The sequence below is a fragment of the Cryptotermes secundus genome, unplaced genomic scaffold, assembly GCF_002891405.2.
Source record: "Cryptotermes secundus unplaced genomic scaffold, Csec_1.0 scaffold159, whole genome shotgun sequence".
Lineage (NCBI taxonomy): Eukaryota > Metazoa > Arthropoda > Insecta > Blattodea > Kalotermitidae > Cryptotermes > Cryptotermes secundus.
Genome location: NW_019725416.1, coordinates 2,927,353 through 2,954,596, shown reverse-complemented (window position 1 = coordinate 2,954,596; position 27,244 = coordinate 2,927,353). Strand labels below are relative to the sequence as shown.

The following is a 27,244-nucleotide window of genomic DNA, read 5'->3' as shown; positions in this document are numbered from 1 at the left end:
TTCGACGCATGTCATTCTAATTTCGCACCACCATGGATTAATTCTTGAAAATTCCGTTAGAGGTTACCAGAGAGCTGAACGCGGAGTTGCTATCGCGCGTCAGTTAAGTGCAACAGCGGATCACAACAGTCTGACGGTTGAACAGAGATCCAAAGTTGTCTCTCTCTCTCTTTTTTTTTTTTTTGCCAAAGCAGTGAGTGTTCCTGCCACCCATAGAAGATTTCGGGATGTTTTCCGCACTCGCTGGGCACGTGCACGAAACACAGCTTTTAATTTTTACTAATTCAGAAGAGGAAGTGCGAAGGAAGAAAAACGACATCGGCCCAGAAAACGTGGTAGCACTCTAAACTGATTTTGTGCTGGAATTTAAGGCAATTCAAATGCCTATCGGCACTCAGTGGCTAATGCAGGACGGTGTCACGCCATACACTGCTGTATCGTGTTGGATTTTCTGAACACCATTTTCGGCCTTGGCATCATGTCACACCGTTATCCATAGCGTCACAATTGCGGACATTTTGAGCGCGACTTATCGCACATTTCTTTTTACGGGAATTCCTGAAGATGTTCCCAATGAAACCTCCTAATATCATGGAAATGATAGCAGTGATTATCCAATTGTGCAACGACAGTGACGAAAGCAAGTTTCGACGAGTCATGACAAATAAGCGTATTCGACTTCAAGAGGTTGTTAGACAAAAATGGAAGTCATATTGAACAAGTGCTAGCACGAAAAAAAAAGCCTGCCCAAGTTCTTAAAAACCAAAGTCCATAAACTTTGAATCCTCGCTGGCTGGCAACTGCCGACTGGGCCCGCTGATCCTTCGGCACAGACCACATAGAAAACGCCGTTTCCAAAAGTTCCTATACTGTTGTGTGCGCATCCGTTTCCGAGGGAACATGTTCACCGAGACGTTACCTAGCAATGGCCGTCTCCTCTGGCTCCACCATTCAGGCTTCTTTGGCTTCACGTCACAATACCTTAATGGAATAAATAGCAAACTGAAAGGTTGGCCGGTTATACCTGCATCGCTTAATGTCAAGGTTCAATAACATTCATGCTTTGCATTCTGAAGGTTTTGGGCTCAAATCTTAGCATGGAGATCTGCTTCCGGCCTGAAGATTTGCGCGGTTTTCCTCAGTCCCTCCATGAAAATGGCTGGATAGTATCTCAAATTACGCCATGGCCACGTTCTTTAAGACCGAAACATGTCAAGGTTGAAAGATTAAAAAAGAGAGAAAGAAAAAACATTTTATCAGTCACACTGGACGGAGTTGATTAATCTTTTATAACAACTGCTAGTGTGATGGACCTGGATGAACCAAATCAAATATATTTTTCTAACATTTCCCAACTTATTCTATAGATCATCTGCATCGCTCATGCTAAGTAATTTGACCACACAGATTACTGATGTACAAGTAAAGGTAATGTACAGAATAAAATCAGGCATACCTCAGCGCTCCACTAGCAAAAGAAAATCTGCCATATGTACTAACAGGTATAGCCTGAATGACATCACTATTAAGTGCTGACTTACGTGCTGATCCAACAATCTGTACGTGGCACGTATAGCCTGAATTACCGTATTTACGCATGTATAGGCCGCGTGCGTGTATAGGCCGCAGCACAATTTTCAGACAGAAATTGTAGAAAAAAATAATTTTCTTGGAATATTATTTCAGGAGTATTACACCCTGTATTACTAATTATGAATATAATTTTTTTTTAAATGAAGTGTGATCTCGAATATTTCGAATATAAGCCGCACCCCAGTTTTCCTCTTGAATTTTGGGCAAAAAATGTGCGGCATATACATGCGTAAATACGATACATCACTCTTAAATGCTGACTTACATGCTGATCTAACAATCTGTAGGTGGCAGAATTGCACAAAAATCAGTTTAAAAAATCAGTGCTATTTAGTTTTAGATCTCGCACTCATTTGTTTCAGAACTTCAAATGTTCTTCAGTTTTTTGTTTCATGATTTATGAAAAAGTATCATAACACACCAATTTCATCACCATAAGAGAGTGCCTGAACTGCTTTTGTACATTTTCATCTTCATTCTTTCAGAAAATACAAGACACAGAACTTTCTGAACTGGTAAATAACGCCATTAATTCTATTCTTTCCTCAATATCATTATTACCCTAACATTTATCTGGTAATTACATTTGTATATACTTAAATGTGTGATAAGTATTTATATAACTATATTACAGTTAAGTTATGAGACATTACAAATATGTATCTCTCATATTACTAACTCCATGGATCAGGGTCATTCTTGATAAGCTAACAGTTTCTCAACTGCTCACCAAATTCCCCAGCTTCTATTAAACTCAAAGGAGCACTACATTATTGATAACAGACGGCCATTGATCCCTATCCTGAGATAAATAAATCCAGTCCACATAATTCCATTATATTTAATATCCATTTCAATATTATCCTCCCATCTACCCATAAATTTTCCACAACCCACCTCTTTCTTTCACGTTTCTCAACCAAATTATACATTCATATCTCACTGCTCCCACGAGTGCTACATGTCCTGCCTATCTCACCCTGCTTGATTTACTAGCACTAACAACATCTGGAAAAGAATGCAAATTATGAAGCTCCTTATTACATAACTTTCTATAGCTTCCTGTCACTTCCTTCCTGTCAGGTCCAAATATTATCTTCAGCACCCCATTCTCAAGCGGGGCACACGGTAGCGTAGTTGGTTGAGGCACTATGCTACAAGCTGGAAGGTCGCGGATTCAAGTCCCAGTGAGGTCACTGGATTTTTTTCAATTGACCTAATCCTTCCAGCCGCACTATGGCCCTGGGGTCGACTAAGCCTCTAACAGAAATGAGTACCAGGAATATTCTTGGAATATTCTTTGGGGTAAAGTGCGGCCGGCGCGTAGGGCTGACAACCTTGCTGCCATCTGTGAGACGATTATCTAGAAAATGTGGGAACCTCAACATCTCACAACCCTATGGGTCTCCACGGCCTAGTACAGGGATACCTTTACTTTATTTTACTTTACCCCATTCTCAAGCACTTGCAGAATACACTGTTCTCTTAATTTAAGAAACAAAGTTTCAAACCGTTACCAAACAGTGAGTAACACTACAGTTTCATATATTTTAACTCTCTTGCTTGTAAATTTATTTCTGAGTCAATATCTAAGAACAGTCTGTGTATATCTTGGATAATATTGATTTTAATGTTCTTTTCTTCCCTGATAATTATAATGAATCCTACATGAACTATACATGATATATATAAGATGACCTTCATCCAGGGATCCACAGTGTTCCACCTACATTGGTTTAATTCACTCACAAAGTTAACCGTGATACTTCCACAGTACATCTCTGGTATGTAATAATGCCAGCCACTTTGTTCCCATGACCGTCTCACTTAATTCGCCTTAGCATCCTTGTATCCTGAAGTCAGGGACAGATACCATCATGTTCAACATGCGTACATGTTGTTGAGTTTAAATTCAGTGCACATAAAAATTACAAGCAGCCAGTACTTCATCTGCTGTCATGTGACAAACAAATGCCCTAAATATATTCTTACAATATATTGGTCACTCCTACTTCATATTTAGAAGGTTCTAAATCAGGAAATAATAATATTAAGTAAACGATGTTTTCCATAGTTTCTCTCACTCCTTGTAGTTAACTACTAGGGTAGGAACTTTAAATTAATCAAGGCTGCCACTTTCCTAAATTAATATTTATGAGCAGTTTCATCCAAACCCATACAACCTATTCAGTCTCAAAAGTGCTGTCAAATAAACCAAGAAAAAACTGTCATAATTTCTGTATAGAACTGTGAAGATAATGACTGACCATTAATGGCAGTATGGACAACATATGCACAACCTAGTTAAGGACACCATATGATTCTCCTCCTTAACAGTGTGTCCAACTTATAGGTGGAAAACAAAACAAAATAACTCCGTGGTTTTAGTCTGCAAGCGAAGTACACCGACCGAGAGACCGGCGCTTGTCGGCGAAGTTAGTGCCAACTTTAGCGGGTAGAGGATGTGGCATGGTCAGCGCAACGAATTCCCACGGCCGTTAATTTCGGTTTTCTAGACCGGAGACGCTATTTCTTTGAAACAACTCCTCAATATGGTAAACACAAACATAAATATTAACGAACTGATTATTCATTATTCTCATAATCAATAATTACCTCACCTTGGTCTACTTAATTTTTTCCTAATGTTGGTTCTAACACTGAAACGGAAAGAAGCTGCTAGCTTAATGGTCCCTCTACTTTAACATATGAATGAAATAACTGACCCTGCCTCTTCTGATACAAAAACGTGATGTGCCACTAACCCACTTCATGTAAACCCTGATCTGCTCAAATATCCTCAAGTAGCATTCTCACAGTTCAGGAAGAAACAACCTACTGGGACTAACCAACAGCTGCAAGTATATGACCCCTGAATAAAGTTCTCAGATCTCCTAGGCCTAAATGGAGTCTCACAAAATCGTCTGAAATCAACTCCTGCAATAGTGAGACCCATGACCATATTACAGTCATGTCAGAAAATGAATACAACTCAGAAATAATGCCTTTCTTCGGAAATGAAAACATCAGGTCTCGACTTCCTTCAACATAACGTGAAAAACATCATTCTCTTCAATTTCTAGTCGCAAGGTTAGCTGATGGCTATGACGACGCACTGCAGCCAACGTTACGCTTGAACATTACGTCAAGCACGAAATTCAGAAGAGCACTGTCAAATGTAAATTCGACTGGGGGCAGTGGTCGGAGGTTAGCACTTTCATATTGCAGTCTCGAAACCAAAACACGTAAAACTGGGCTTTACGAATGATATTCGGTTCAGGAGACAACGATGTAAGAAGAACACTCCCAATACGTGTGCACTGAATTGCCTCAGGTGTTTGAGCATCTTTGCTACTGTGATGAGAACATAAATTTAACCTTGAGAAACCACAACCCGCTAAACCTGTTCAGAGGCTACTTGATTCAAATCCCCGCCTTGTTACCTTAAGGTATGCGTGTTCCTCTTCTTCTCTAACTCATCATAAACAAACAAATTAATTTTGTTTGTAGTTTTAATTAAAGTTTTAAAGCACATTTTTCATTGTTTAGAGCTGTTATATTTGCAAAGAAATCTGACACGAGAAAATAATTCCAGCTAAAACAGCGAATAAGCTTTACAGAAATAAATTGAAATGAATCTAACACATTTCTATGAATCTGACTTGTGGAAAAGTTGGGGAAAAACCAAATCGCCCATACATCTACAGAACGATATCATACGCCAAAAGCAACGAGCACAAACAAAATAACTGAAATATTATATAACAAACGACACGAAGTATGTCGATGTATCCCAGCAAAAGAAGTTGTTCGGAATTATAATCCCAAGCCATTATACAGACTACATACCTTCTGCCATTGCAGAGTCCAGTTAACAAGTAGCATATAAACTTGGCACTCTCCGTGTTACAGATTATCGAAGATTTTTACAAATATAAAGCATCAACAACATTTTACAACAAAATATTAGTGCACCTCACATGCACAGCTGTCAAGTCGCATCACTACTGACAACCTACGTCACTTGTCCAGTCACCATAGCTTAACCTTGAAACAAATATGGGAAGCCTGTACCCTTGAGCAATGCCAGTTTCCTGTCTATATATACAACTTGTAACACACACGAAGTGTTGGACAGGAAACCAGCCTCTTCATCATTTACCAGCGCTTTCAACTAGAACTCTAGTGACCTCTAGTTCATAAGCTGGTTACATGTTTCACTCCGTTTTCCATAACAGCAGCGTTATATGCCGTATGTCTACAGAACACTAATCTAACCTAGGATTAAATATATTTTTTCTTACGCATAGTACTAAGTATCCTACTCCGCGTAATCCCTAAGATAACGAGGGCATCTTTCAACGAAACAATTTAAAAAAGAGTGATTTGTTACGGGTGTTGATGTAAAAGGTGTGACAATTTAACTCCCGGAATGTCCCTGTGAAAGCAAATTTTGCTTGCCTGTGCACTAGCGGCTGCTGTCGTCTTCGAAATACTCTCCTTGTGTAGCTATGCACTTCGTGTGACGTTGGTGCCACTGTCGGAAGGTCTTGAAATCGTTTTCCGGAATACCTCGCAGTAAGGTTACGTTGCATTGGATGTCAGGAATTTCAGCAAATCTTTGTCCCTTCAGAGCATTTTTTTGGGGGGGGGGGAAGAGTCAAAAATCGCAGGGGGCTAATTCGGGTGAATAAGGTGGATGGTCCATTTTTGTGATGGATTTCATAGTCAGGAACTCGCGAAATCTTAACTCATCATGCGCAGCGGCATTGTCGTGGTGGAGAATCCATTTGTCAGGCCACAGTTCGGGTCTTTTCCTCTGAACAGATTCTACGCCGTAACCTTGTCAGCACTTCCAAATAACACTGTTGAATCACCGTATGTCCTTGTGCAATGAATTCATAGCGAACTATCCTCTTGTGATCGAAGAAACACACAAGCATGGTTTTGAACTGCGAGCGAGACACGTGTGCTTTTTTTCGGCTGAAGTAAATTCTGTGTTTCCCACTTCAAACTCTGGCGTTTTGTTTCGGGGTCGTATTGAAAACATCATCACCTGTAATGACCCCATCAAACATCTCTGCAATGTGTAAAAGATCAGATGAAATGTGAAGCCGAGGTTGTTTCTGGTCATTTGTCAAGACTCTTTGCATAAAATGTTCTCATTCCCAAATCCTCCGTACTAATCTGTTGCACGGTTTCCTTATCAATAATCCATTCTTCTGCTACTAGTCTCACACCTTATCTTCGATCTGTGCGCACCAATGTTCGTACTGTGTCCACATTTGCATCTGTCCTTTGCGTTTTGGGCTCCGACTTCTTGGGTCATCTTGCACATCTCGCCCTTCCTTGAACCGCCTATGACATTCAAAAACACTCAATTTCTTCATAGCGTATATATCATAAGCCACTGTTAATAGGGTCAACATTTCACTAGCACTTCTACCAACCTTCACACAAAACTTGATGTTTATCCGCTGCTCCATATTCTTGTCACTCATTTTTTCCGCCAACGGTATATCACAGACACGTACTACTTCCTCTGCTGCTTGGGAACGAACGACTCATTTGGTCTCTGGCTCATGAAAACGCAAGTTCGAACATGTCCAAACGTGCTTGGGTACGTGAGTTTGCCTGACTCAACAGCCCAGCGACACACTGCGGCCATTCCGGGAAATAAACTGTCACACCCTGTACACGTTCTTTCGCTGAAGTTCGCTGAATTTGTCTGGTGTCTTTGTGGATGTACATACTCATATTTCTAACAGAGTGCATTTATAATATGCAGCACAGTGGTTCAGTTCGGAGCCGGGATAGCGCAGGCGGTACAGCGACTGGCTACGAGCTGGACGACCGAGGGGTCGGAGTTCCGAGTCCCGGTAGGGCCAAGAATTTTCTCTTCTCCACGTCGTCACAGGCCGGTTCTGGGGTCCACCCGACCTCCTATCCAATGGGTACCGGGGGACTCTTTCCCAGGAGGTAGCGGCCGGGACGTGAAGCTGACCACTCACCTCCAGCTAATGCCAAGGTCAAGAAAATGTGGATCTATGCATCCACTCCCCATACGCCTTAATGGCGCAGTGCTAAATTAGTTACGCACAGGGACAACATTACATTTACCTTACACTGGTCCAAAACTTTATCTGGCAGAATTCACGCACTGCTTAAATGTGCCATAGAGAAAAACAGAGATGTCTGCCGTATGTTCCAAATAATTCTGTGGAATACAATCGTGCAACTGGTAGCCAGTGTAACGTGGTTCTTTCCTGTTTACGGGCTTACAGCGAATGGGGGCTAGATAATGACGTTGGGCGCCATAGAAGGATAAAGAGGTAAAGTTATCCTCGAGCTTAATTACCATGGAATGGAGATACAGCCCACACATTCTTTACCTCGGCACTTGATGGAAATAAGCGATAGGCTTAATGGTCCGACCGCTTCACTTCCTGGGAATGAGCCACTTCACCCACTGGGTTGAGGAATACACGGGCCCTATAACCAATATGGATACAGTAGGGAAGAGAAAAATCCCCACCGGGAACTGAACCCCGTGGCCTACACACCATCCCGGGCCCCCATGGATAGGCTGGGGAAAGGACACACGCATACATGGCTTTCATATCACGCATTAAACGTCAAACATTTAATTTTCTTGTACGGATAGAATAAACCCAAGTTGTTTTAAGTCTTAGGGCAAGATGGGTGTCTTCCCTACAGAATTACTAACAGACATGTTTAACGTATTACTTGATTGCCCGTCCATATATTGTTATTACTGGAAGAGGTATTTCTTGTGGTTTATTTTACAACTCCGTCACTATTTATATCAGTGATGTGCAATCCGCAGCTCGCCCCAGTGTGGCCCACGAGTAAATACCGCTAACAAAAGAACTATAAATAGTCAAATAATTTTAAGGCATTATTTTCAAAATATTTGAAAGTAAATGGACCATGGAAAGGTCACTCAGGACGATCTGTTCAGGCATTTAAGTAAGATTATGGTTATTACCGTAGGTGGGCTTAGGTGGTATGATTACATATAAATTTTCATGAAGACTGGTTCAGGCATTCGAACAATATTAAGGTTTTGCCTCAGCAATTCGACATTCTTCAAAGATTTCTGATTTGGGTGGGAGGGATTTGTGAATTACGTATGTTGAGATTCGTTCAGGTGCCTGATATCTCTACAAAGTTCCATAAAGTCATTCAAAAGTAAACAGGGAGGACACACTGACACAGACAGCAAGGTTATCTCATAAGCACACTTTTACTTTTTTTTCAAAATATGGAATGTTGGCTAATAATGGGCATCTCTAGTAAAGGAGACCGCGATCTTAGAGAACCCCGGAGCAGAGGAGTATATAATTAATTTACCTATATCCACACGATTTAAATTAAATAGATTTACACTTAAAACTCGAATTACCGTCGTGTATAGTGGAGCAAATTCTTTGTTGGCAAGTGTTCGTGATTTTTATAATTCCACTACTGCAATTAGATCAGACGGGACGACAACGCCGTATTGACAGCCGTGTCAACAATTCTAAGTGATTTGCTGTGATCCACAATTATCTTCCTTTGCGGCCTTGAAACGAAATAACATTATTCTAATCGTCAATATGTCGGATCTGTAATATCATAAAAAGGTAAAGAGAGCAGTCTCTGTGTTTAACTAATCAAGCACGGCATGAAGACCTATGGGGGAATGGCTGTACAGATCCACTTCGGCACTAGTTGGGAGTGGTCAGCTTCACGTCCCGGCCGCTTTACCCCGTGAGACCAGCCCCAGGAACAGATTAGACGAGAGCCTGGGTGGGTCCCAGAACCGGTCTGCCCTACCGGTACTCGGTAGCCCAGACCGCAACCAGTCGCATTGCCGACTGCGCTATCCCCGCTCCCCCTGAGACCTCCTGAGATATCAAACATTTTCAAACTGTTGTAATGTTTTAAAAGCAAGTTTTACATTTCAGACTAGTGTTTGCTGATGTTCAAACAGTGTGGTTGTACAACAATGTTTGTGATAATAAGCGTGAATAACTGTACATTATCAGTTCGTGAGATATGGAAAGCAACAGGCGCAACTGGAAAGAATGAATGAAAGTTACTTATCAGCTCTGCAAGCGCAGTTGATTATCTGATTGTCGAGTGCATTAATGTTACTCACTGCACATTTCTGTAACAAATTCTTCTGTCCTCGTATGGCTACAGTAAAGAACAGAATGAAAATATCTTATGAAAGTTGTGCGTTTAAAACTATGCAAACTGAAGGGGCATTTTTTTTTCTCTGAAAGAGTCTGCTGCCTGCATCGTTTCTAACCGAAACGCCTCTGTTCTAGAATAACGCAATAGTAAGAGACATTATTCAACAAAGCATTCATTCCATCAGAACTGAGTGGCGTGAAGGCCCACTTAAGAATAGACTCGCCTTCGAAACCTTCTTGCTCAGAAGCAAAATTTATTCAAAAGTTAAACATTATAACCAGCCAACTCCTATGCTAGTCACGTGATTTCTGAAATTTTAGCAAAAAAAAAAAAAGATTAAATCTTTCAGCGAGATGAAAATAAAAGAATACTTTAGGGTCAGTTGCAGACGTTATACTTTCCGATTAAAAAATGCATTGTGTCAAAAACTGATTTATCAAGATTTGCAGTTTGAAGAAGAATCGAGGAACCACCATAAACAATGACCCAAACATCAAGACGAAAATCGTCAATTTTCAGTGGTTTTCTGTAGCAAAGGACGGAAGGAACGATATGAGAGACAAAATTTGTTTTCGTTGCTAGAATCTAAACGGGACATAACATACTCATGAATTCGCTGTCTTAATGGCAATGAAAGGAACCACTGTGTCCGCACATTAATACGAATATGTGAAGAAGGTGCTGCAAAGTGTGGGTATCTCAATGCACAAACCAGGTGGACTGCAAGATGGCGGAACAGCAGCTACATGACGAATACCAAGAGACGGCGATTTAATAATACCACTGCTTGATACACCAACAAAAATCCTGGTGCGAAATCCCTAAAGTGACGGATGTTCTTAGAGTGGGTTCAAAAGGAATTAATCACTGCCATTTTAAACATTTATTTTGTGGTCTGGAATCAGAGTGCGAAAATACTCTCCATTTTTTTCGAAAAGTTTGTTAGTTGAGTGATAGATGTTCCGATGTGTGTATGATTTGAATAAAGTGAATAATTTGTAGGAATGATCGGACGTGCGACTTGCGCGTTTTGTACTGATATCGCTCAATATACGCATGAAATGAACATCAACCTACATGAAACAAACTATGCTGTCAATGAAATGCCATGATATTGGTTGATTTAATTACATATACATAAGAATTATATTGAAAAAATGAGGAACCGATAAACTTTCGCCCTCTATTCGCATTAACATACTGACCCTTGACTTATAGCTTGGCCCTCACATGTTAAGTACCACACAGAATGCTGAACGAAGAATTCTGCCAAGAAGACAATAGATAAAATACAGGTCATGATAAATACAAAGAACTTGTACTTATACAGAGTATCGGCCGCCATAGCTCAAGCGGTTAGTCGCTGGCTTCCCACCGCGGAGGCCCGGGTTCGATCCCGGGGTCTGGTCAAGTGGGATTTGTGGTGGACAAAGTGGCGCTGGGGCAGGTTTTCTCCAAGTACTTCGGTTTCCCCTGCCAATCTTCATTCCACCAATTGCTCCACAATCACCCTCACCTATCATCTGGGACTGGTACAATAGGCCAGAAGTGGCCGCAGTACAAGGGACTTAGTTCCACCTCACTAGCAATAAAAAAAATATACAGAGTATCAAACTGAAGAGTAACGAATGCCCCCATACTATACCGGCGGCCTTTCTTCGTCCACGATTTTTCTTAAAATAAACTGCATACCCTTAAGGCGCTGCATGGTGATCACTTTATGAATTAAAGGGTCTTCAAGCAACAGCACAGCTATAGAGACATAGCTTTCTGAACCACAAAGACATGGTACAATTACCTCCAAACCAGGCTATAGATAAAGGAAGAGAACCGGACCAAAGGACTGTACATGTAAGACGAATTACAACTACGTCATAAATTTTCAATTCTTGTTGAGAGGCTGAGGACCGCCTATGGTCTAGTGGACAGAGTTCCTGGCTACAGATCCAGAGGTCCGGGCTCGATTCCCGGCGCTACCAGATTTTCTCACAAGTAGTGGGTCTGGAACGGGGTCCACTCAGCCTCGTGAGGATAATTGAGGAGCTATATCAAGGAAAAGAAAGGTCTAGAAAACCGAAATTAACGGCCGGGGGAATTCGTTGCGCTGACCATACCACACCCTCTATCCGCAAAAGTTGGCACTAAGTTCGCCTACAAGAGGCGGTCGCTCGTTCGGTACAATTCGCTTGCGGACTAAGACCACAGAATATGTTTTTGTTTGTTGACAGGCTGGACATATACAAACAGTTTTCCTATCCGTTCTACACACACTCAATATATATATATATATAAACGAAGATTCCATATTTTTCCATGATCCACTACCAACATGACTTCCTATTGCCGCTCCAACTTGGCAAGTTCGCAGGCCTGCCATATTGTTATTACTGACAGTGACAGTTTTGTTACGCCACACATCATTTAAAAGTTTCAATTCTACCTCTGGTGGACTATTGATCTTTATAAATTCAATCCCATTTACCGTCTGCTTAGTTAAAGCACTCCCGCCGGCTGTGTGGTCCATAACATTTCAAAACTCCCATACGACGCTTTTCGGCCATTCCACGAACTTACTGACTGTGGCAGTATGTACGAGGTTTGGATTGAAATTGGATTTATTGAATACTACCGATCTTAACTATAGCGTTATCGCTAATTCACACACTCTGCAGTTCATTACACCACACATATTGAGTCTTCAAATCAAAGTTAAAGTTATTTTACGCCAATCAGTTCGTCTTGACGTCAAACCCCTTCAGACCCACGACCAGATACCTTTTTCAACTGTGCCCTTGCTGTTAAGTCCTTATGTAACATCGCCTCTGAATATAGAATGCCTTTGTCTCTTATGAATATTCTTGGCCTTTCGTCAACTGTATATATCGTATATATAGCATGTTACCGAAAATTCTTCCTTTGGCGCTGTATAAAAGTCCTGTCAATCCAGGTTTTATGAAGCAGATCATGACTGCCTTACTTATCTTATGCTATAACAGCACCTTTGTCATTTGAATGGTCGTAAGCTTGACCACCGCCAAGTCTAAGCCTCTTATATTTTCTACGTATGGCTTCGCCTTGTCCTATACTGCGAACGTTTTCATTCTCATGATTTTATACTTCTGCTTGTCGCCTGCACAATTTTGTTATATAATCCTATACTTACAAACGGCGCACAATCGTGGCCGGGCGGTAAACTTCACCGATATCACTTTCGCCAAACGAAAGTTGGAGTGAACACAAAGTGGAGTCCGTAAAAACCACACTGTCCAACATATGTTTCGTTCAAATCACTAAAACCAATCAAAACCTCGCGTAGAACCTGGAAAGAATCGGGATCTCGACTCTCTCGATTAATCGAACTTCATCTGAACTCTGTCTCTCACTAGTCTTCCGTCCGAGTCCTCTGTTACGACCAACGGTCAGTCGGCCAGTCTGTCTTTAAATAAAGCACCCATTTGGGACTTACGACCAGATTTGTATTACTGTCAGACAGTTGCGGGTTTGATAATGTGGGGTGCTCTCTCTGGAGAGAGGGAAGGGTCTATCGTTCGCAGTTGCTGCTGACCCTCGCCAGCGCAGTTATTCTCGGGCCTGAGTCCCGTGGGACTCGTGACCATATTCACTGTCTCAGATTCTAGAATTCCCTTTTCGTCGCCTCTACGACTCGCAGGGTTACGGTGGACGTATTCGACAACGCTTCCACACGGGGTACTAGGTCTTCCACCTGCTTATCGTGCTTACAATACCTCGACACGGGCCGCACAAGAAATGCCGTTCCCGTTATTCTATCCGTTGTTGTGATCGCGTCTGTTGGCATGCCTACGTGATCACTACTCAGCCACTGCCCAGGAACGGCTGTTGTATAACTGCTTATCTCACGGTCATTGCCTAGCAACAGGTCTGCATTCAACAATATAAGAACTGGAATCTTTCACTATACTGTTTGTCATTTATAACGTAAAAAAAACTTTGCAGGAAATCAGCAGCTGTATGCTAACTGAAGGAAAGTCACTTCCATAAAATAACCTAGCATTAATGAAGTCCCATAAATCTATTACATTTCAAAATATAAATTTGAGACCACCCGATTACCTTTACACACGCCTGAGCGATATGCTTACATCATCCGTTCATTCCAATCTTGCATGCACAACTTTTTACCTTTTATGTCATGCGTATTCATCACTATTTCTATATAAAATGTGAAGACATTTCGAATTAATGTAAATAGAAAATGGACTCATCTACAACGCAAGATATCGACACATATAAAACCGCATAGCTTAATCCGAACGTCCAACAGCTGTAACTCACCCAGGGCCTCTTTCATTAAGTCTGACTGTGCCTGAACCAAACACTTGGCTATCCTCCGGCATCTGCTTGGCAATTAAGTCGCTATTTTCCTTTTGTTACGCATATATTATTCAGGAGAGGATTTCGTAACATGTTTCAGCACAGATGGCGCATTATGTTGTAATAAAATTAACTGTGCGGTGTCAAAACACGAAGATTCAATGCCACTGTCACACAACAAACACAACATCCTGCAATGATACAGTTCAAGTCAATTCACATCACATTCTAATTTCCTCTAGATCTATTTTACAAATATCCGCTTGTCTATTCGGTGCTCCATGTAGCCACTTCCCAAAACATTTCTCCAAGAACAGTTACATCTCCTGTTCCATCCAGAAACTTAACCGATGTTTAAGTAAGATACAACTAAATAACAGGTCTATCGTTGCGTCAAATATATTGAACCCGGGCCGCCGCGGTGGAAAGCCAGCGACTAACCGCTTGAGCTATGCCGCGGCCCTAGAAGTAACTTACTGAAGGACGAGAATGGTGATCTGCAGTATTGTTTGTATGCAGAGAATTACATATATCCAGTTTAAAGTACTGATTCTGCGCTAATGGACGGTGGGGAGACGGGTGATTTCATTTAACGAACTAAAAGCCGTTTACATTTAGACCAACTCAAGTCTCCAAGGTGCACTGCTCCGAGTAAGAGTGGCCTACCTGAATTTTTTAGAGCGCTATCAAATACTCTTTTTAATTCACAACAAAAACGCTAACGAAGTACATAAACCGAAGGTAATGTAAACTTAAAAACATAAAAGTATCCAGAAGAACAGCATGCCAAAGAAAATACTACAATGAATGTCTCTTATCGCCTTTAGCAATTAATTTTCTTTCAAGAGCTGGTGCCATGTGCGTCAATGCTGTGCATGAGTCTCAATCACAAACACACAAGCCTGTGTCCGTTTTTACATCACTTCAACTAAATCGAATCTCAATGCCGGGCAAAAGTAGCTATTAAAATAGCTATGCTGCAACTCGTGTGCTAACATTTGGAATCGACTCTCTAGATTTCGAAAATGAAAGGCCCTGATCCCGGATCCCGAACTTCTGCGCATAATACAGAGTGTCCAGACGAAAGGTATCCAAAATAAAAAATATATATACTCGTATATACCGGTAACTAACTGTCATACACGTATCCGGTTTATGCCATAGGAGAGACTCTATGCCCGGTTTACGCGCATGCGCCAACTGGTGATCTTCGGTGAGCTCAGTAACGATGTCGACAGCACAGGAACAGATTCAATGCGTGTTGAGGGTAGCAGAGTTGCGTTCTCTTAAGGCTGCCCAGCGTCGTTTTACAACCCAGTGTGTACGTCAACACGGAGAAGCATCCGGTTCTGTGACAACAAACTGAGGACTACATGTAGTCTGTTGCGTGTAAAATCTACTGGAGAGCCACGGGCCTCTAATTGTCAATCGAATTAGAGAGGCATTCCAGCGAATTCCGCGCAAATCAATTCGTTCTGCTAGCTTGCAGTTACGTACAAATTCCATGTTCAACAGTGCACGATGTGCTACACAAAATGCTCCACCTAAGATCGTACAAGATTCAAAAGATTCATGTACTAAAACCGAGTGACCAAGTAGCACGCACAAACTTCGGCGTGGACATGCTAGAAAGAACTGACGCGTCACCCGATTTCCTCCGCCAAACGTGCTTCTCGGACTTGGCGTTGCGTGTTGGGCCGTATTTACAGAGCTACTACCTGGCAATGCGTTACATTATGTAATTTTCGCCTTCGTGGAAAACCCAAAGCGCCTTGCTACGATAAACCTACGTTGAGTGCTATAACAATAAGACGGACAAACAAACGGAACGGGAAAGAACAGTGTGATAACGAAGAGATGGTGATAAAGGGATATAAAAATGGAGTAAGAAGGGCGAGAGGACTGTTTCAGTGAGAGAGGAAGAAGGTAACATGAAGGACAAACAGAAGGGCTAGAAAATACGATGGTAGGGGTGTGCGTGACTTACAAATGAGTTCTGGATTGAATTAAAGAATTTATTGACACCTTACACATTCAGCTCAGAACTACAGGCAATAAAGCGCTATCGCTGATCTACACACTTTACAGTTCACCGTTACACCCGCATAAATGTCCCTAGTCTTCACTAGTCGTATTCTGGCAACGGATTTCAACACAGTAGTTACGTGGGTCATTTCATAAATAATGCACAGGTTGGCAACACTGCGGATTTGATGACGCAACAACAATGAGCCTCAGGTCAGTTACAGTTCAGGACTTGAGAAAGAAGCACGTTATTTTGTTTCATTTATAATGTACTCTGTACTTAAATAACGTGAGTTAGAAATGGAGCCTGCACGGTTCTCGGGTATTGTGACTGTTGAATATCAAAGGTCGTACATTAAGATCGAAACTTTACGTGGAAAAAACCCGACAGCAATCCACAGCTGAAATCACAGTCCAACGAGTGGAGAGGTCCATCTTCCCCACGACCAAAAAAATTTCGACGATATCAATCAAAGGTCAAACAAATGATCTTTGCTTATGATCACCAAGGAATCATCATGACAGACAGAGTTCCGTGCGGGAAAAGTGTCACAGCAGTTTATTATCGTGACTATACAAAATCTGCGCAGAAAAATTCACAAAAACCGACCTCAGTTGCTCGAGGCTGGGCCAATCATTCTCCATGACAACGCTCGCCCGCACATCGGGAATGTCGTAACAGAAAAGCTGCACCAATACGGTTGGGAGGCCTTGCCTCATGCTCCCCACAGCCCCGACATGAGCCCACCAGACTCCGACTTATTCCCAAATTTGAAACAACCTATGCGAGGCCGTCGTTTTCCCTCTCTGGAAGAGCTTTCTGCTGTCGTACCCGAGCCTTCAACAGATAAACAAAGACGGTGTCCTGGATGGAATAGTAAAGCTTCCCACACGTTGGGACTCGGTCATTGAGAAGCAGGGGGACTATATTGACGGACTGTAAAGATATTTAAAAAAAAATAAACATGGACGTAAACAAAAAATGTGTGCATTATTTCTTAAATGACCTAATTATATCAGTCTCTCTGTAACTGCAGCACACATGAATTCTTCTTTGCACCGCCTAATTCCTTTCTTGCCATTATTCTGCCAACTTCCGAGACTCTATCAGTTCTCATCCTCGTTATATAGCCTCGGGGAGGACCCACATGAAACACAGTTTTCTTCTATTGTTACGTGCTTATTCACTACTGCAGAGATGTGTTTACAGCACAGGTGCGTAGAAACGAGCGCGGCGCGGATCTACAGAGAACGCCGCTGCTACACCTCTTCTATTGTTGGGTGACGTTACAGCGTACGTGACGCGCTCCTCTGCTGCGTGTTCGGGACATTACCTAGCAACGGCTGTTTCTCTGCCTCCGCATGTCTTCCTTTGAGCAAATACGCCATAATATGAAAGGGATAAGGAATCAGAGATAAGTATGGTCTTCAGATTTGTGGAGCCAGACTGTACCCTTCACAATCACCGCCCTGACAACCTCAAATCCAACAATATAATTATTGCCATCATATTTGGTGGGTCTTGCGATAGTAATGATGTAACAGAAGAAAATTCTAAGTGCTATCATGAAAATTCTTGGCCTCATGGCGCTCTGGTGACCAGAATTTGTGCAGGCCTGACCACCACTACATTATCTTGTCCCTACAGCTTTGCATCAAACTCTATGTACGTATTTTGTATGTTCTCAGTATGAGAATATTGGCTAGTTATTTAAATTTGGAACAGTCCCTGAGTTACATTTATGATGCCACGCGGCAACTAGACAGACTGGTCATATTACGGGAAATACTGACCTTCAAGACGAATTTAGCTAAAACCTTAACGCCTACTCCACACATTCTGAGAAGATATTGCTCTTAACGAAGTCTAACAAAAATTTCTACAAACAAACTCTCAAGGAACTTTAATACCATTCCGTTTCACAGAGGTTCCCGTTTAACACAGGCAGACCTACTTCGAGATATAAAAATTCCTGTGCAATATTTGCATTGTGTTTATGATCTACATCACAAAGAACATACTGTTACATTTTCAGAAAACATTGTTATTGACTACTACACATTTTCAGTGGTGTTTCTTTCAATATCTATTTTTATATTGGCCTTTAGTCGTCTGTACTGCAGGATTAGTCTTGAAGATGGAACTTCTTGTCGTATCCGTAGACTGTTGGTTTGCTACGCTGTCACTTTTTTTCTAAATTATACTTTTACATGTTTAGACCTTACAATGTCATCATTTTTACCTAACTTTTGCAATGTACTGCTTTTTCTAGTTTTTGTTCTAAAATTCGGTTTAAAGTAGTTCCAGCACTCACCAACCACGGAAGTCACACAATACGTCATGCAGAACACAGATCTTATCAAACACCACACAACCGCTACACACCATAACAAGTCAGCACATAACCCACGGAACCACGAAATGACACGTTTCAGGACAAAGCTAGAAAAACTAATACAGTGCAGCTATTATGTAAAGAAGTGTACCTGATGATGACCTTATAAGGTCAAAACATGTCGAAGTATCTTTATATAAAAAAACAAGTACAACGTAGCACACCAACAATCAATGTGCGCGACAGAAATTTGCATTTTCAAGACTACCACTGTAAACTAAACAGCTAGCCAGAGAAACAGGATGCTGAAATATAACCCTTAATCTGTGTTCTATGTAAGAAGCCAAATTTAATTTCCATTAAAGACCTGGACCATTGACAGGATACTGTCAGCACAATACATTTATCGACTCCATAAAAGACAGGGCACTTCTTGACTAGATGAGCGACTATTAGCCTCCCTCTGCTTCATGTAGTCAGCGTCTTGCTTTCTCCAGAAATTCACAGATTCCAAACATCTGTGTTAAAGGCTTCATCTGTGACTACTGTTTCTAAATAGGTGAATTCCCGGAAGTACAGTATGGAACAATATTATAAGAAGAGAAGTTGTATCAGACTGAATCAGACTATTTTTCGGTCATGGTCTTATTTTTCCTTTACATCTCCAAATTAAATACGTTCCGTTTATTAGCGATTACACGATAAACACAGATTTCGGTTTAATACAGATTTTCGTTGTGCTTTATTCACAAAATCTGCACATTATACGTGTATAACCAATTCATTCATTCATTCATTCATCTGTAATCTGTCAAGGCGACAGGTCCACAGTCTCTTCCAAAACAGTTCCTCCACTTGATGCGATCTAGAGCTTTCTCCCTCAAATGAAAATATCTTCTTCTGTCCTCAAGGTCATCCAGCATCTTCTTACGTCTTCTTCCTCTTCCCCATGCTGGTTGAGCCACAACTGAACATGTTTTATGATTTCTGGACCTGACAGCGCTGGGTATGATGTGCAATGCGGCGCCTTATAGTTTTGTTGATGGCATACAAACAGATAGCTAGGATCCTATCAAACTACAAGGCGTCAGACCATAGTCCGAACAACTTACAACACAGTGTGGTTTCTGTTTACAAACATAGGTCCGTTACCTTTACACAGTTTTTTTTCCAAAGCATTTATTCGCTTTCTACATGTCTACTTTTACACCAAACTAGGAGTAATCAGCCACATAATGTCTGGGGCAAAAGAATGACTGTTTTACAAATAGCCAACTGTTTAATAACTTGATATGTATCCTAAAAAGCATTTAACCAATTATTGTTTATTTAATATTTTGATGAGCCAATTCCAATATTTTTTTGGCCATAAAATGGTGACCGATGAGTTACGATGTAAACATTATGATATTCGTCAGTAGAGAATGAAACTAGTCAACAAAGCCCATCTCCAGCCCGGATTCGAATCTGGTACTTCATAAGTAGTAACCACATCGCAATATCCCATACAGCTTTATCTGACACGTCATAAATGATGGATCTGGTGCCGGAATGATAAGAAATGACATCTTTCATACGCCCAAATCGAACCTTAGTATAAAGGGCTTACCTATCACTGTAAATCCTCTGTCGATAATCTAATTCTTCACATCACAATATCGTGCCCTTATTTTGAAGCACTCCCCAAGACTTCCCACAGCAGAAGTGCAAGCACTGACAGTGTCTACATTGTACTAGCCCACGAACCCCCAGCAGATGTTCAGCTCACACTCATCGCGATATTTTTGGGCTGCAGAAGACCTGCCAAGTTTTCGCGTCCGTCATTACAATCTTCTTCCTTCTAATGTCCATTTCTTTGAGCATACAACATACAGAAAAAGCAAACGAATAAACGTCATGGTATCAATCCCAACATGATATGTTGCATGTATATAAAATAAATATGATTTCGATAAATTTCTTGAAATTAATTTTTAACACAGTCCTTTTTCCTTCCTCGTCGCTTTTGTCGTCGACACTGACTTATGGAATTACTGGGATAATGGCTACAGAAGCAGCTGGAAAAAATAACACAAACAGAAGCGTGTTGTGAAATATTTGAATAAAAAGGTGTGAGAAACTCACTCTGGCTAGAAACTACAACCTCATATACTGTGTATGTTCATCAGGGCCCGGATTTTGATGACATGTCATCTTTATTTTCTTGTATCCTATGCGATGCTCTTAAATATATAAATCTTGGATATGAGCTGCTGGTTACAGAAATGTAAATTTTATATGTATTTTTGTCATTTTTTGATATTTTTAGGTTTAAGGTCATTTTTTTCATTTTGGGGGTAATTTTTGGACTTTTAAGGGTATTTCTTGTCATTTTTGGCCATTTATGGAACTTTTCTTCATATGTTTTCTGAAATGTGAATAATATTGAAGGGAAGTGTTCTTTCTCTTTCTCCTTTAGGTCATTTTTCTGGATTTTTTTCTGTCATTTTTTAAATATTTTCAGGTCATCAAAATCTGAGCCCTGCATTATTTTGGGTAATTTTTCTGGATTTTTCTGTCACTTTATAGGTCATTTTTAAATATTTTCAGGTCATCAAAATCCGAGTCCTGCATATTACATTTTTGGGTCATATTTTAGGTCATTTTTCTGGTTCTTTTTCGGTCATTTTTTAAATATTTTCAAGTTATCAAAATCCGTGCCCTGATGTTCAATACACACTTCCGTTAGCAGGCAATTCTCTCCTTTCCATCAAATCCCAGTAGGTTCATGCATTGTCTTGTTTTGTTTACTTATAAATCATGCCGTGTGTGTTTTGTACAGCTGGTTAACTGGTAATACACGGCCTCATTTTCGCCACAAATACCCCTGTGAATAATCAAACTCAACTCTCCAGATTAAACTAATGTCATTTAACATAACTTCCAAAAAGGTAAATCGTAATTTCTTCGCTTATGTTTAGCTATTCCTAAAGTGGGAGAAATAGCGGAACTGTTCCAAACAATGTTCCTTCAACCACATCACTAACGGACGATCTCTCACTACGTACAAAAATATACAGAATGAAAATTAAAAGATTTAATTATGTATACTTATTGCAATGCTTGGATCTCTTCAAAGAATACAAAGCGTTTTTGCTGCTCAGTCTTTTCATGGAAATGTTTTCTCCGTTTACAGAGAGAACAAACAGCAAATACATTCATTTTACGACAACAGGAAGTGACAAATTTACCTATATTCTTAAGCACCACAAAGTCACGGTGTCTTGCACTGCAACTTAAGCTATATGCTGTCTAAGATCTGGCTCTACACGTGAATGTACGACGGTTTCTGGTCGCCATTACACCCACAAATTTTTCCTGGCTGAGACTAAGGGCACCTCCGAAATTTTCAGGGTACAGTACAGAAGGGCACAATCCGGAACAAACATGACCAGTAGGCCGCGCCATAGCTCAAGCGGTTAGTCGCTGGCTTCCCACGGCGGGGGCCCGGGTTCGATTCCGGGTCTGGTCAAGTGGGATTTGTGGTGGATAAAGTGGCGCTGGGGTAGGATTTCCCCAAGTACTTCGGTTCCCCTGACAATCTTCATTCCACCAGATTCTCCATCATCATAATCTCCCGGAACAGGTACAATAGGCCAATCAGTGGCCACCGTGCCGAGTGAACCCAACTGGACTCCACCCCCTACTATGCGAATTAAAAAAAAAAGACCAGTATCAACAAATCATGGCTATATACAACTTAATATCAATTCTAGCAACTCAGATATCACAAGCTAAAATTCTACCAAACACTTGTACGAGTATTTTACTTACTACACCGTGAGAGGCCGTGCCATACTTCAGGAAGTTATTCTCCGGCTTCCCACCGCGGCGGACCGGGTTCGAGCCCGGATCAGGTCATGTGGGATTTGTGGTGGACAAAGTGGCACTGGGGCAGGTTTCTTCCGAGTACTTCGGTTTCTCCTGCCAATTCGCATTCCACCGACTGCTCCACAATGCTAATCGTCTATCATCTAGGGCTGGTACAATAGGCCAAACAGTGGCCGCAGTACCAAGTGGACTCAGTCTCACACTACACCGTGAGGGCTCCACGGGTCGTCGAATGGAGTTAAGGTTGAAAATAGTTATGTAACAGGTTCAGAATCTCTCTGATGCAGTGTTCTGTTTCTCTGCTATCAATTTTAACTGTATCCCCTCAGTATTCTGGTAGTTCTCCCATAATCTTATTACATAAATGTCGACATTAGCAGGAATATTTTAATTCAGAAGCCAGACGAAAGTTTGAATTGCGGTGCTTGTGAGCGAACGCCACAGAGGTAACAATACCACTTCCATGGAAGTACGAAGTGCTATGCCGTTTTTAACCTTTCTGCGAACCGCTCGCTATTACTGATTATATAACACTATTCTCTCAGTAATCGAGAGTTGTGTTCAAAAGAAACCAAGTCGAAACCACAAAATGAACCTCCCAAGTCACTGTTTTAACACTGACTTGTTGCCTGGCAACATGAAAACAAGGGGGAACCCAGCGAAAAGCATGCTAATCACTACTCCATACTACAGACATTAGACAAAAGGTAAAGTTGGCCCTGTGCTTAACTAGGCACTACGCCATGAAGGCATATGGAGGAACGGATGTATAGATCCACATTTTCTTGACCTCGGCAATACCTGGAGGTGAGTGGTCAGCTTCACGTCCCAGAAGCTTTTTCCCCCAGGGAAAGAGCCCATGTTACCCACTGGACAAGAGGTTGTGAGGACCCCAGAGCCGGTCTGGACGACGTGGAGAAAAGAAAATTCTTGACTCTACCGGGACTCAAACTCCGACCCCTCGATCGTCCAACCCGCAGCCTCTCTCTATACCGACTGCTCTATCCCGGCTCCCATACTACAGACATTAGTAACTTAAGCACAAGATTACGTTCCCAACCCGGGTAATGTCCATTATGTTATTGCATAGAGTCATAAAATGCTATTCCAGCAGCAAAACTACATACAACGATGCGCGAACTAACTACTGCACACAAAGCAAGCTTCAAGCAATAACATTTTACACACATAATTCCTGAACAGTATGTTTTGGTATATTTGGCACAAAACGACAATAAGACGCGCTACAAGCGCTTATCAAAACAGAGTGATTCACTTGGAATCGGCCTAAAATTAATACATAGAAAGCAAATATGGCAAAAATGAGTACTGTGTAACACCGACCCAGTGTCTACCTCCCCGGTTCGCGTCATTTCCTTCAGTACGTTGCCACGTGTTGGGCAGCTTGTTTTATGCGCATTCACAGACATTGCGAAGAGCTCCTATTCGCTACATCACGTATGTGCGTCTGTCCGAATGATACATCTCTGCTTTCATTGGTTGGATTGTCGTGGATGTTCACAGTGGACAGCTTTACTAAAATCTACCGAGAAAATTAGATTTGACTAAAAAAGTTGGACAAAAATAACAGACACTTTAAACTAAAACCCGAATGCCTGCCCCCCCCCCATTTCCCGGCCATCTCAATCTGCCTTCAATCTGCCACGCACTGTGGTTCCCATGGTAACGAAGCCATGGCCATATCATTCATTAATTTCAAAGATAAAATATAGTTCCCATCTTGTTCTAATATGCTTCTACTGGGGTACAGCATCGTTCAAACAAACAATTTCAGGCATCTCCTGTGAATGAACCACCCTGTAGTTATATTATTTTTATCTAATGTCTCTTCACACGAATGGCATCCTTATTTTATATGGAACGCAATGTTCATAGCATTACTTGTGTGGGGGCACAAACCAGCGCTCGTTTGCCACTGGTATACGGAAATCTATCAGCCAGTTTCAAAAAGTTTCTTATGAAACAGCGCAATCATACTTCAATGTCGTACAAGCAATAATGCAAAACAATAAGTTCTGGGAAGAGCTAATAATCGTCTACTTTCCTTTGTCAAAGTCAAAGTCACATTGCAACTGAATGTCAGTCTGTCAGATTGTCTTGGTGTCGAGCAGATTTACTGTTTGACAGTTACGTTCTTATTTTTGTGGGGCGCCCTCTCTGACAAGAGGACGGGTCTGTCTTTTGTATATGCTGCTTGCCCTCGTCAGCGTAGTCTTTCTCGGGTCGGAGTCCCTTGGGACTCACGACCATATTTTACTGTCTCAGATTTGTTCACAGTAAAGAGTTCAGTATGTCCTTCCACGGAGAGGGATAGAGACAAAAGATATCACAAGATGATGAGACAACAGCTTTGCGCAGGATCCTACTTTCTCCTAATGGGGGGGGAGGGGAAGAGAGATTACAGGAACATTCTGGAACCTTGGAATACTGACAGAAATACAATATCCAAATGTCCTGCCTCTCTTACGAGTACTACTGGCCTGTTAGCTGGAACCTTATCTGTCATCTGTTGGAAAATGGAGTCTCGAACTGGCTGCTAATATGCTGTGCATTATATCCATGGGCATGAACGTCTTAAAGCAAATAGAGTATTCAGGAGAGCTCACCGTTACAGCAGATGCTCAAACCATTTCCCTTCTGCTCTTAAACAAACTTCAGGTCTCTTGAAAAGATTGTATGACACAAATTACGAGTTCACTGACCCCAAAACAAAGTAACTGTTTCAGATAGTATGCACTTTCTTTCTTGGCTTTCCCCACAGATAAAAATTGTAGGGACATAAGTCTGGAGGCCTTGAAGGTGACAATATGTGACTTAGAAATCTGCCTACAAATACTTGGCTTACAACATTCATGGCATAATTAATGCTATAGCACCATCTTGCATAAAACAACAATGACTTTCCATATTAAGTAATACTCAAAGGCCGAAAAATGTTACTGACCTACAACACCGAATTGATGGACTGTTAAAAAAATATGGGTCCTGCTATTTGTCTGGAAGTAATAGCACACTGCACACCAAACTTCTGATCATGAAGGGGGACTTCCTAAGTCTTGTCTCAGACTAATATTGCTCCAGTACATACTGTGTTGAGTATTCAGATGGAACCACACTTCATCAATAGAAAATGTAAGTTCCTGATCAGGAAAACGGTTGTGTTCTGCTTGCAAAAATCAGTTATGAAAATTAAATCTTCTCTCATAATTGCCTTCTTCAATTACTTGAATCTGTCTACTGTTGATACAGCCAGTAGACATGACTTCTAGTCACTGTCCATACTGTTGTTGTCAGAACCTGTGTCTGCTGAGCTATTTGTGTCAGGGATTTGAAAGCTGTCTAGAGTATTTGCCTACAAAAGACCCAGTTGAACACAATTTCTTCAGTGATTCGAAAATCACTCACAAAGCTAGAATTAAAACAACATGATACTTATAACAAAATCTTCTTTTACATAATTTATATGATTTTTCAAACATGTATCACACTAACAAACCTGCTGTCCAAGTGCATATTGCACCCTCTCAATTCAATACTGTAACAACAGACTTTTAATTGTTCTTACAAGGACAGAAACACAAACAAAACTGGTACATATCAGAGACATTCGCAGATGCAGTCACAGCCATATAAAATAAACAATAACTGCATAGTGAATGTAGTGGACAGAGCCTCTACAAGTCCATTGCTAAATGCACATACAACTCCAATTAGAATTCTTTCTCAGTCACGGAAGAAGGGTTTGGCCCATCAAGGTAAGCTTTTGTTCCTTCTGTAGCCATATGGACTCGTTTTTAACAAGCTCTGCAAACAGCTATTGTGTAACTTAATTCATTATAATTTATGTGAAACTGGAAATGTTTCAATGTCATTGCAATTTCAACCTATATAGACACAACACACCACCTACCATGAAGTGAAAATGTTAGTAATTTGTGATGCCATAATATTCTTACAAGTAATTTGAAAGTGTAATGTGGTAAACAAATAAAGGGGGACATGCCCAATGTCAAATTCATCATTAATGATATAAAGAGACTGATTAGCCATACTGAAATTTCAGATAGAAATCTCAGTACTGACAATTCATCTAACAGTTACCCTCTTAGGGCCATGGCATAGCTCAAGGCAGCTGGTCACTGGGTTCCCACTGTTCAATTCCAGATCTGGTAACATGAAATCTATGGCAGTCTAAATGACACTGGGGTGAGTTGTCTCCTAGTTCTTCAGTTTCCCCTGCCAGTTCTTATCCCACCCACTGCTCCACACTGATTAATAACCCCATCACTGATGTTATATAATCCTGAAATTGACAGTATCACTTAAAAAACAATAGTTTTCCACTTACTAAATATGTTCGTTAGAAGAAAAATCCCTGTTTAGTACCTATGAGGAAACACAAGTCACAAATCCCTCCAGAATTCCTGCTATGAAAAACAAGTGAACAACAGAACACATGGAGTCTAGATTCCACAGTAATACTGCCTTTCTTTTGTACATTAAAATGAGAAATAAATTACTGTTATGGACCATGACATTATGCTGAGGAAGACACAAAGAAATTCAACATAATTTTATAATACAAATAAACTAAATTAAGTAACTTCAAAGGAAATGAGACCTTCTTGGTAGTCACCAGTTGTGCAGCTGCGAAAGCACATTTTATAGAAATGAAAGGTTCATTGCTGTGTTCACAAGAGCACTCCAATGGTCACAGTCCTGAGCCAGATCAATCCAGTCCACACCACCCCATCCTACCTTTAAGATCCATTTCTATATTATCCACCTACCTATGTCTTGGTCTTCCTATTAGTCTCTTCCCATCTGGCCATTCATACTACATT

At 41.0% G+C, this 27,244-nt stretch overlaps 1 protein-coding gene across 3 annotated transcripts in view; it reads right to left on the bottom strand.

Moving 5' to 3' along the window:
* The window catches only part of LOC111863321 (atlastin), a 56,844-nt gene that overhangs the window by 25,902 nt on the left and 3,698 nt on the right, over positions 1-27,244 (bottom strand). Inside the window, exon 1 of one of the 3 annotated variants that reach the window (XM_023849537.2) lies at positions 20,119-20,242. The exons of 1 other annotated variant lie outside the window; for it this stretch is intronic. Coding sequence is in view for 1 of the 2 variants with exons in the window: in XM_023849536.2 (XP_023705304.1) it covers positions 5,443-5,452 (10 nt within the window). In the remaining variant the exon portion in view is untranslated. Of the gene's footprint in view, positions 1-5,442; positions 5,621-20,118; positions 20,243-27,244 lie in introns of those variants that run through there. One more of the 3 variants, XM_023849536.2, reaches the window with a different exon arrangement.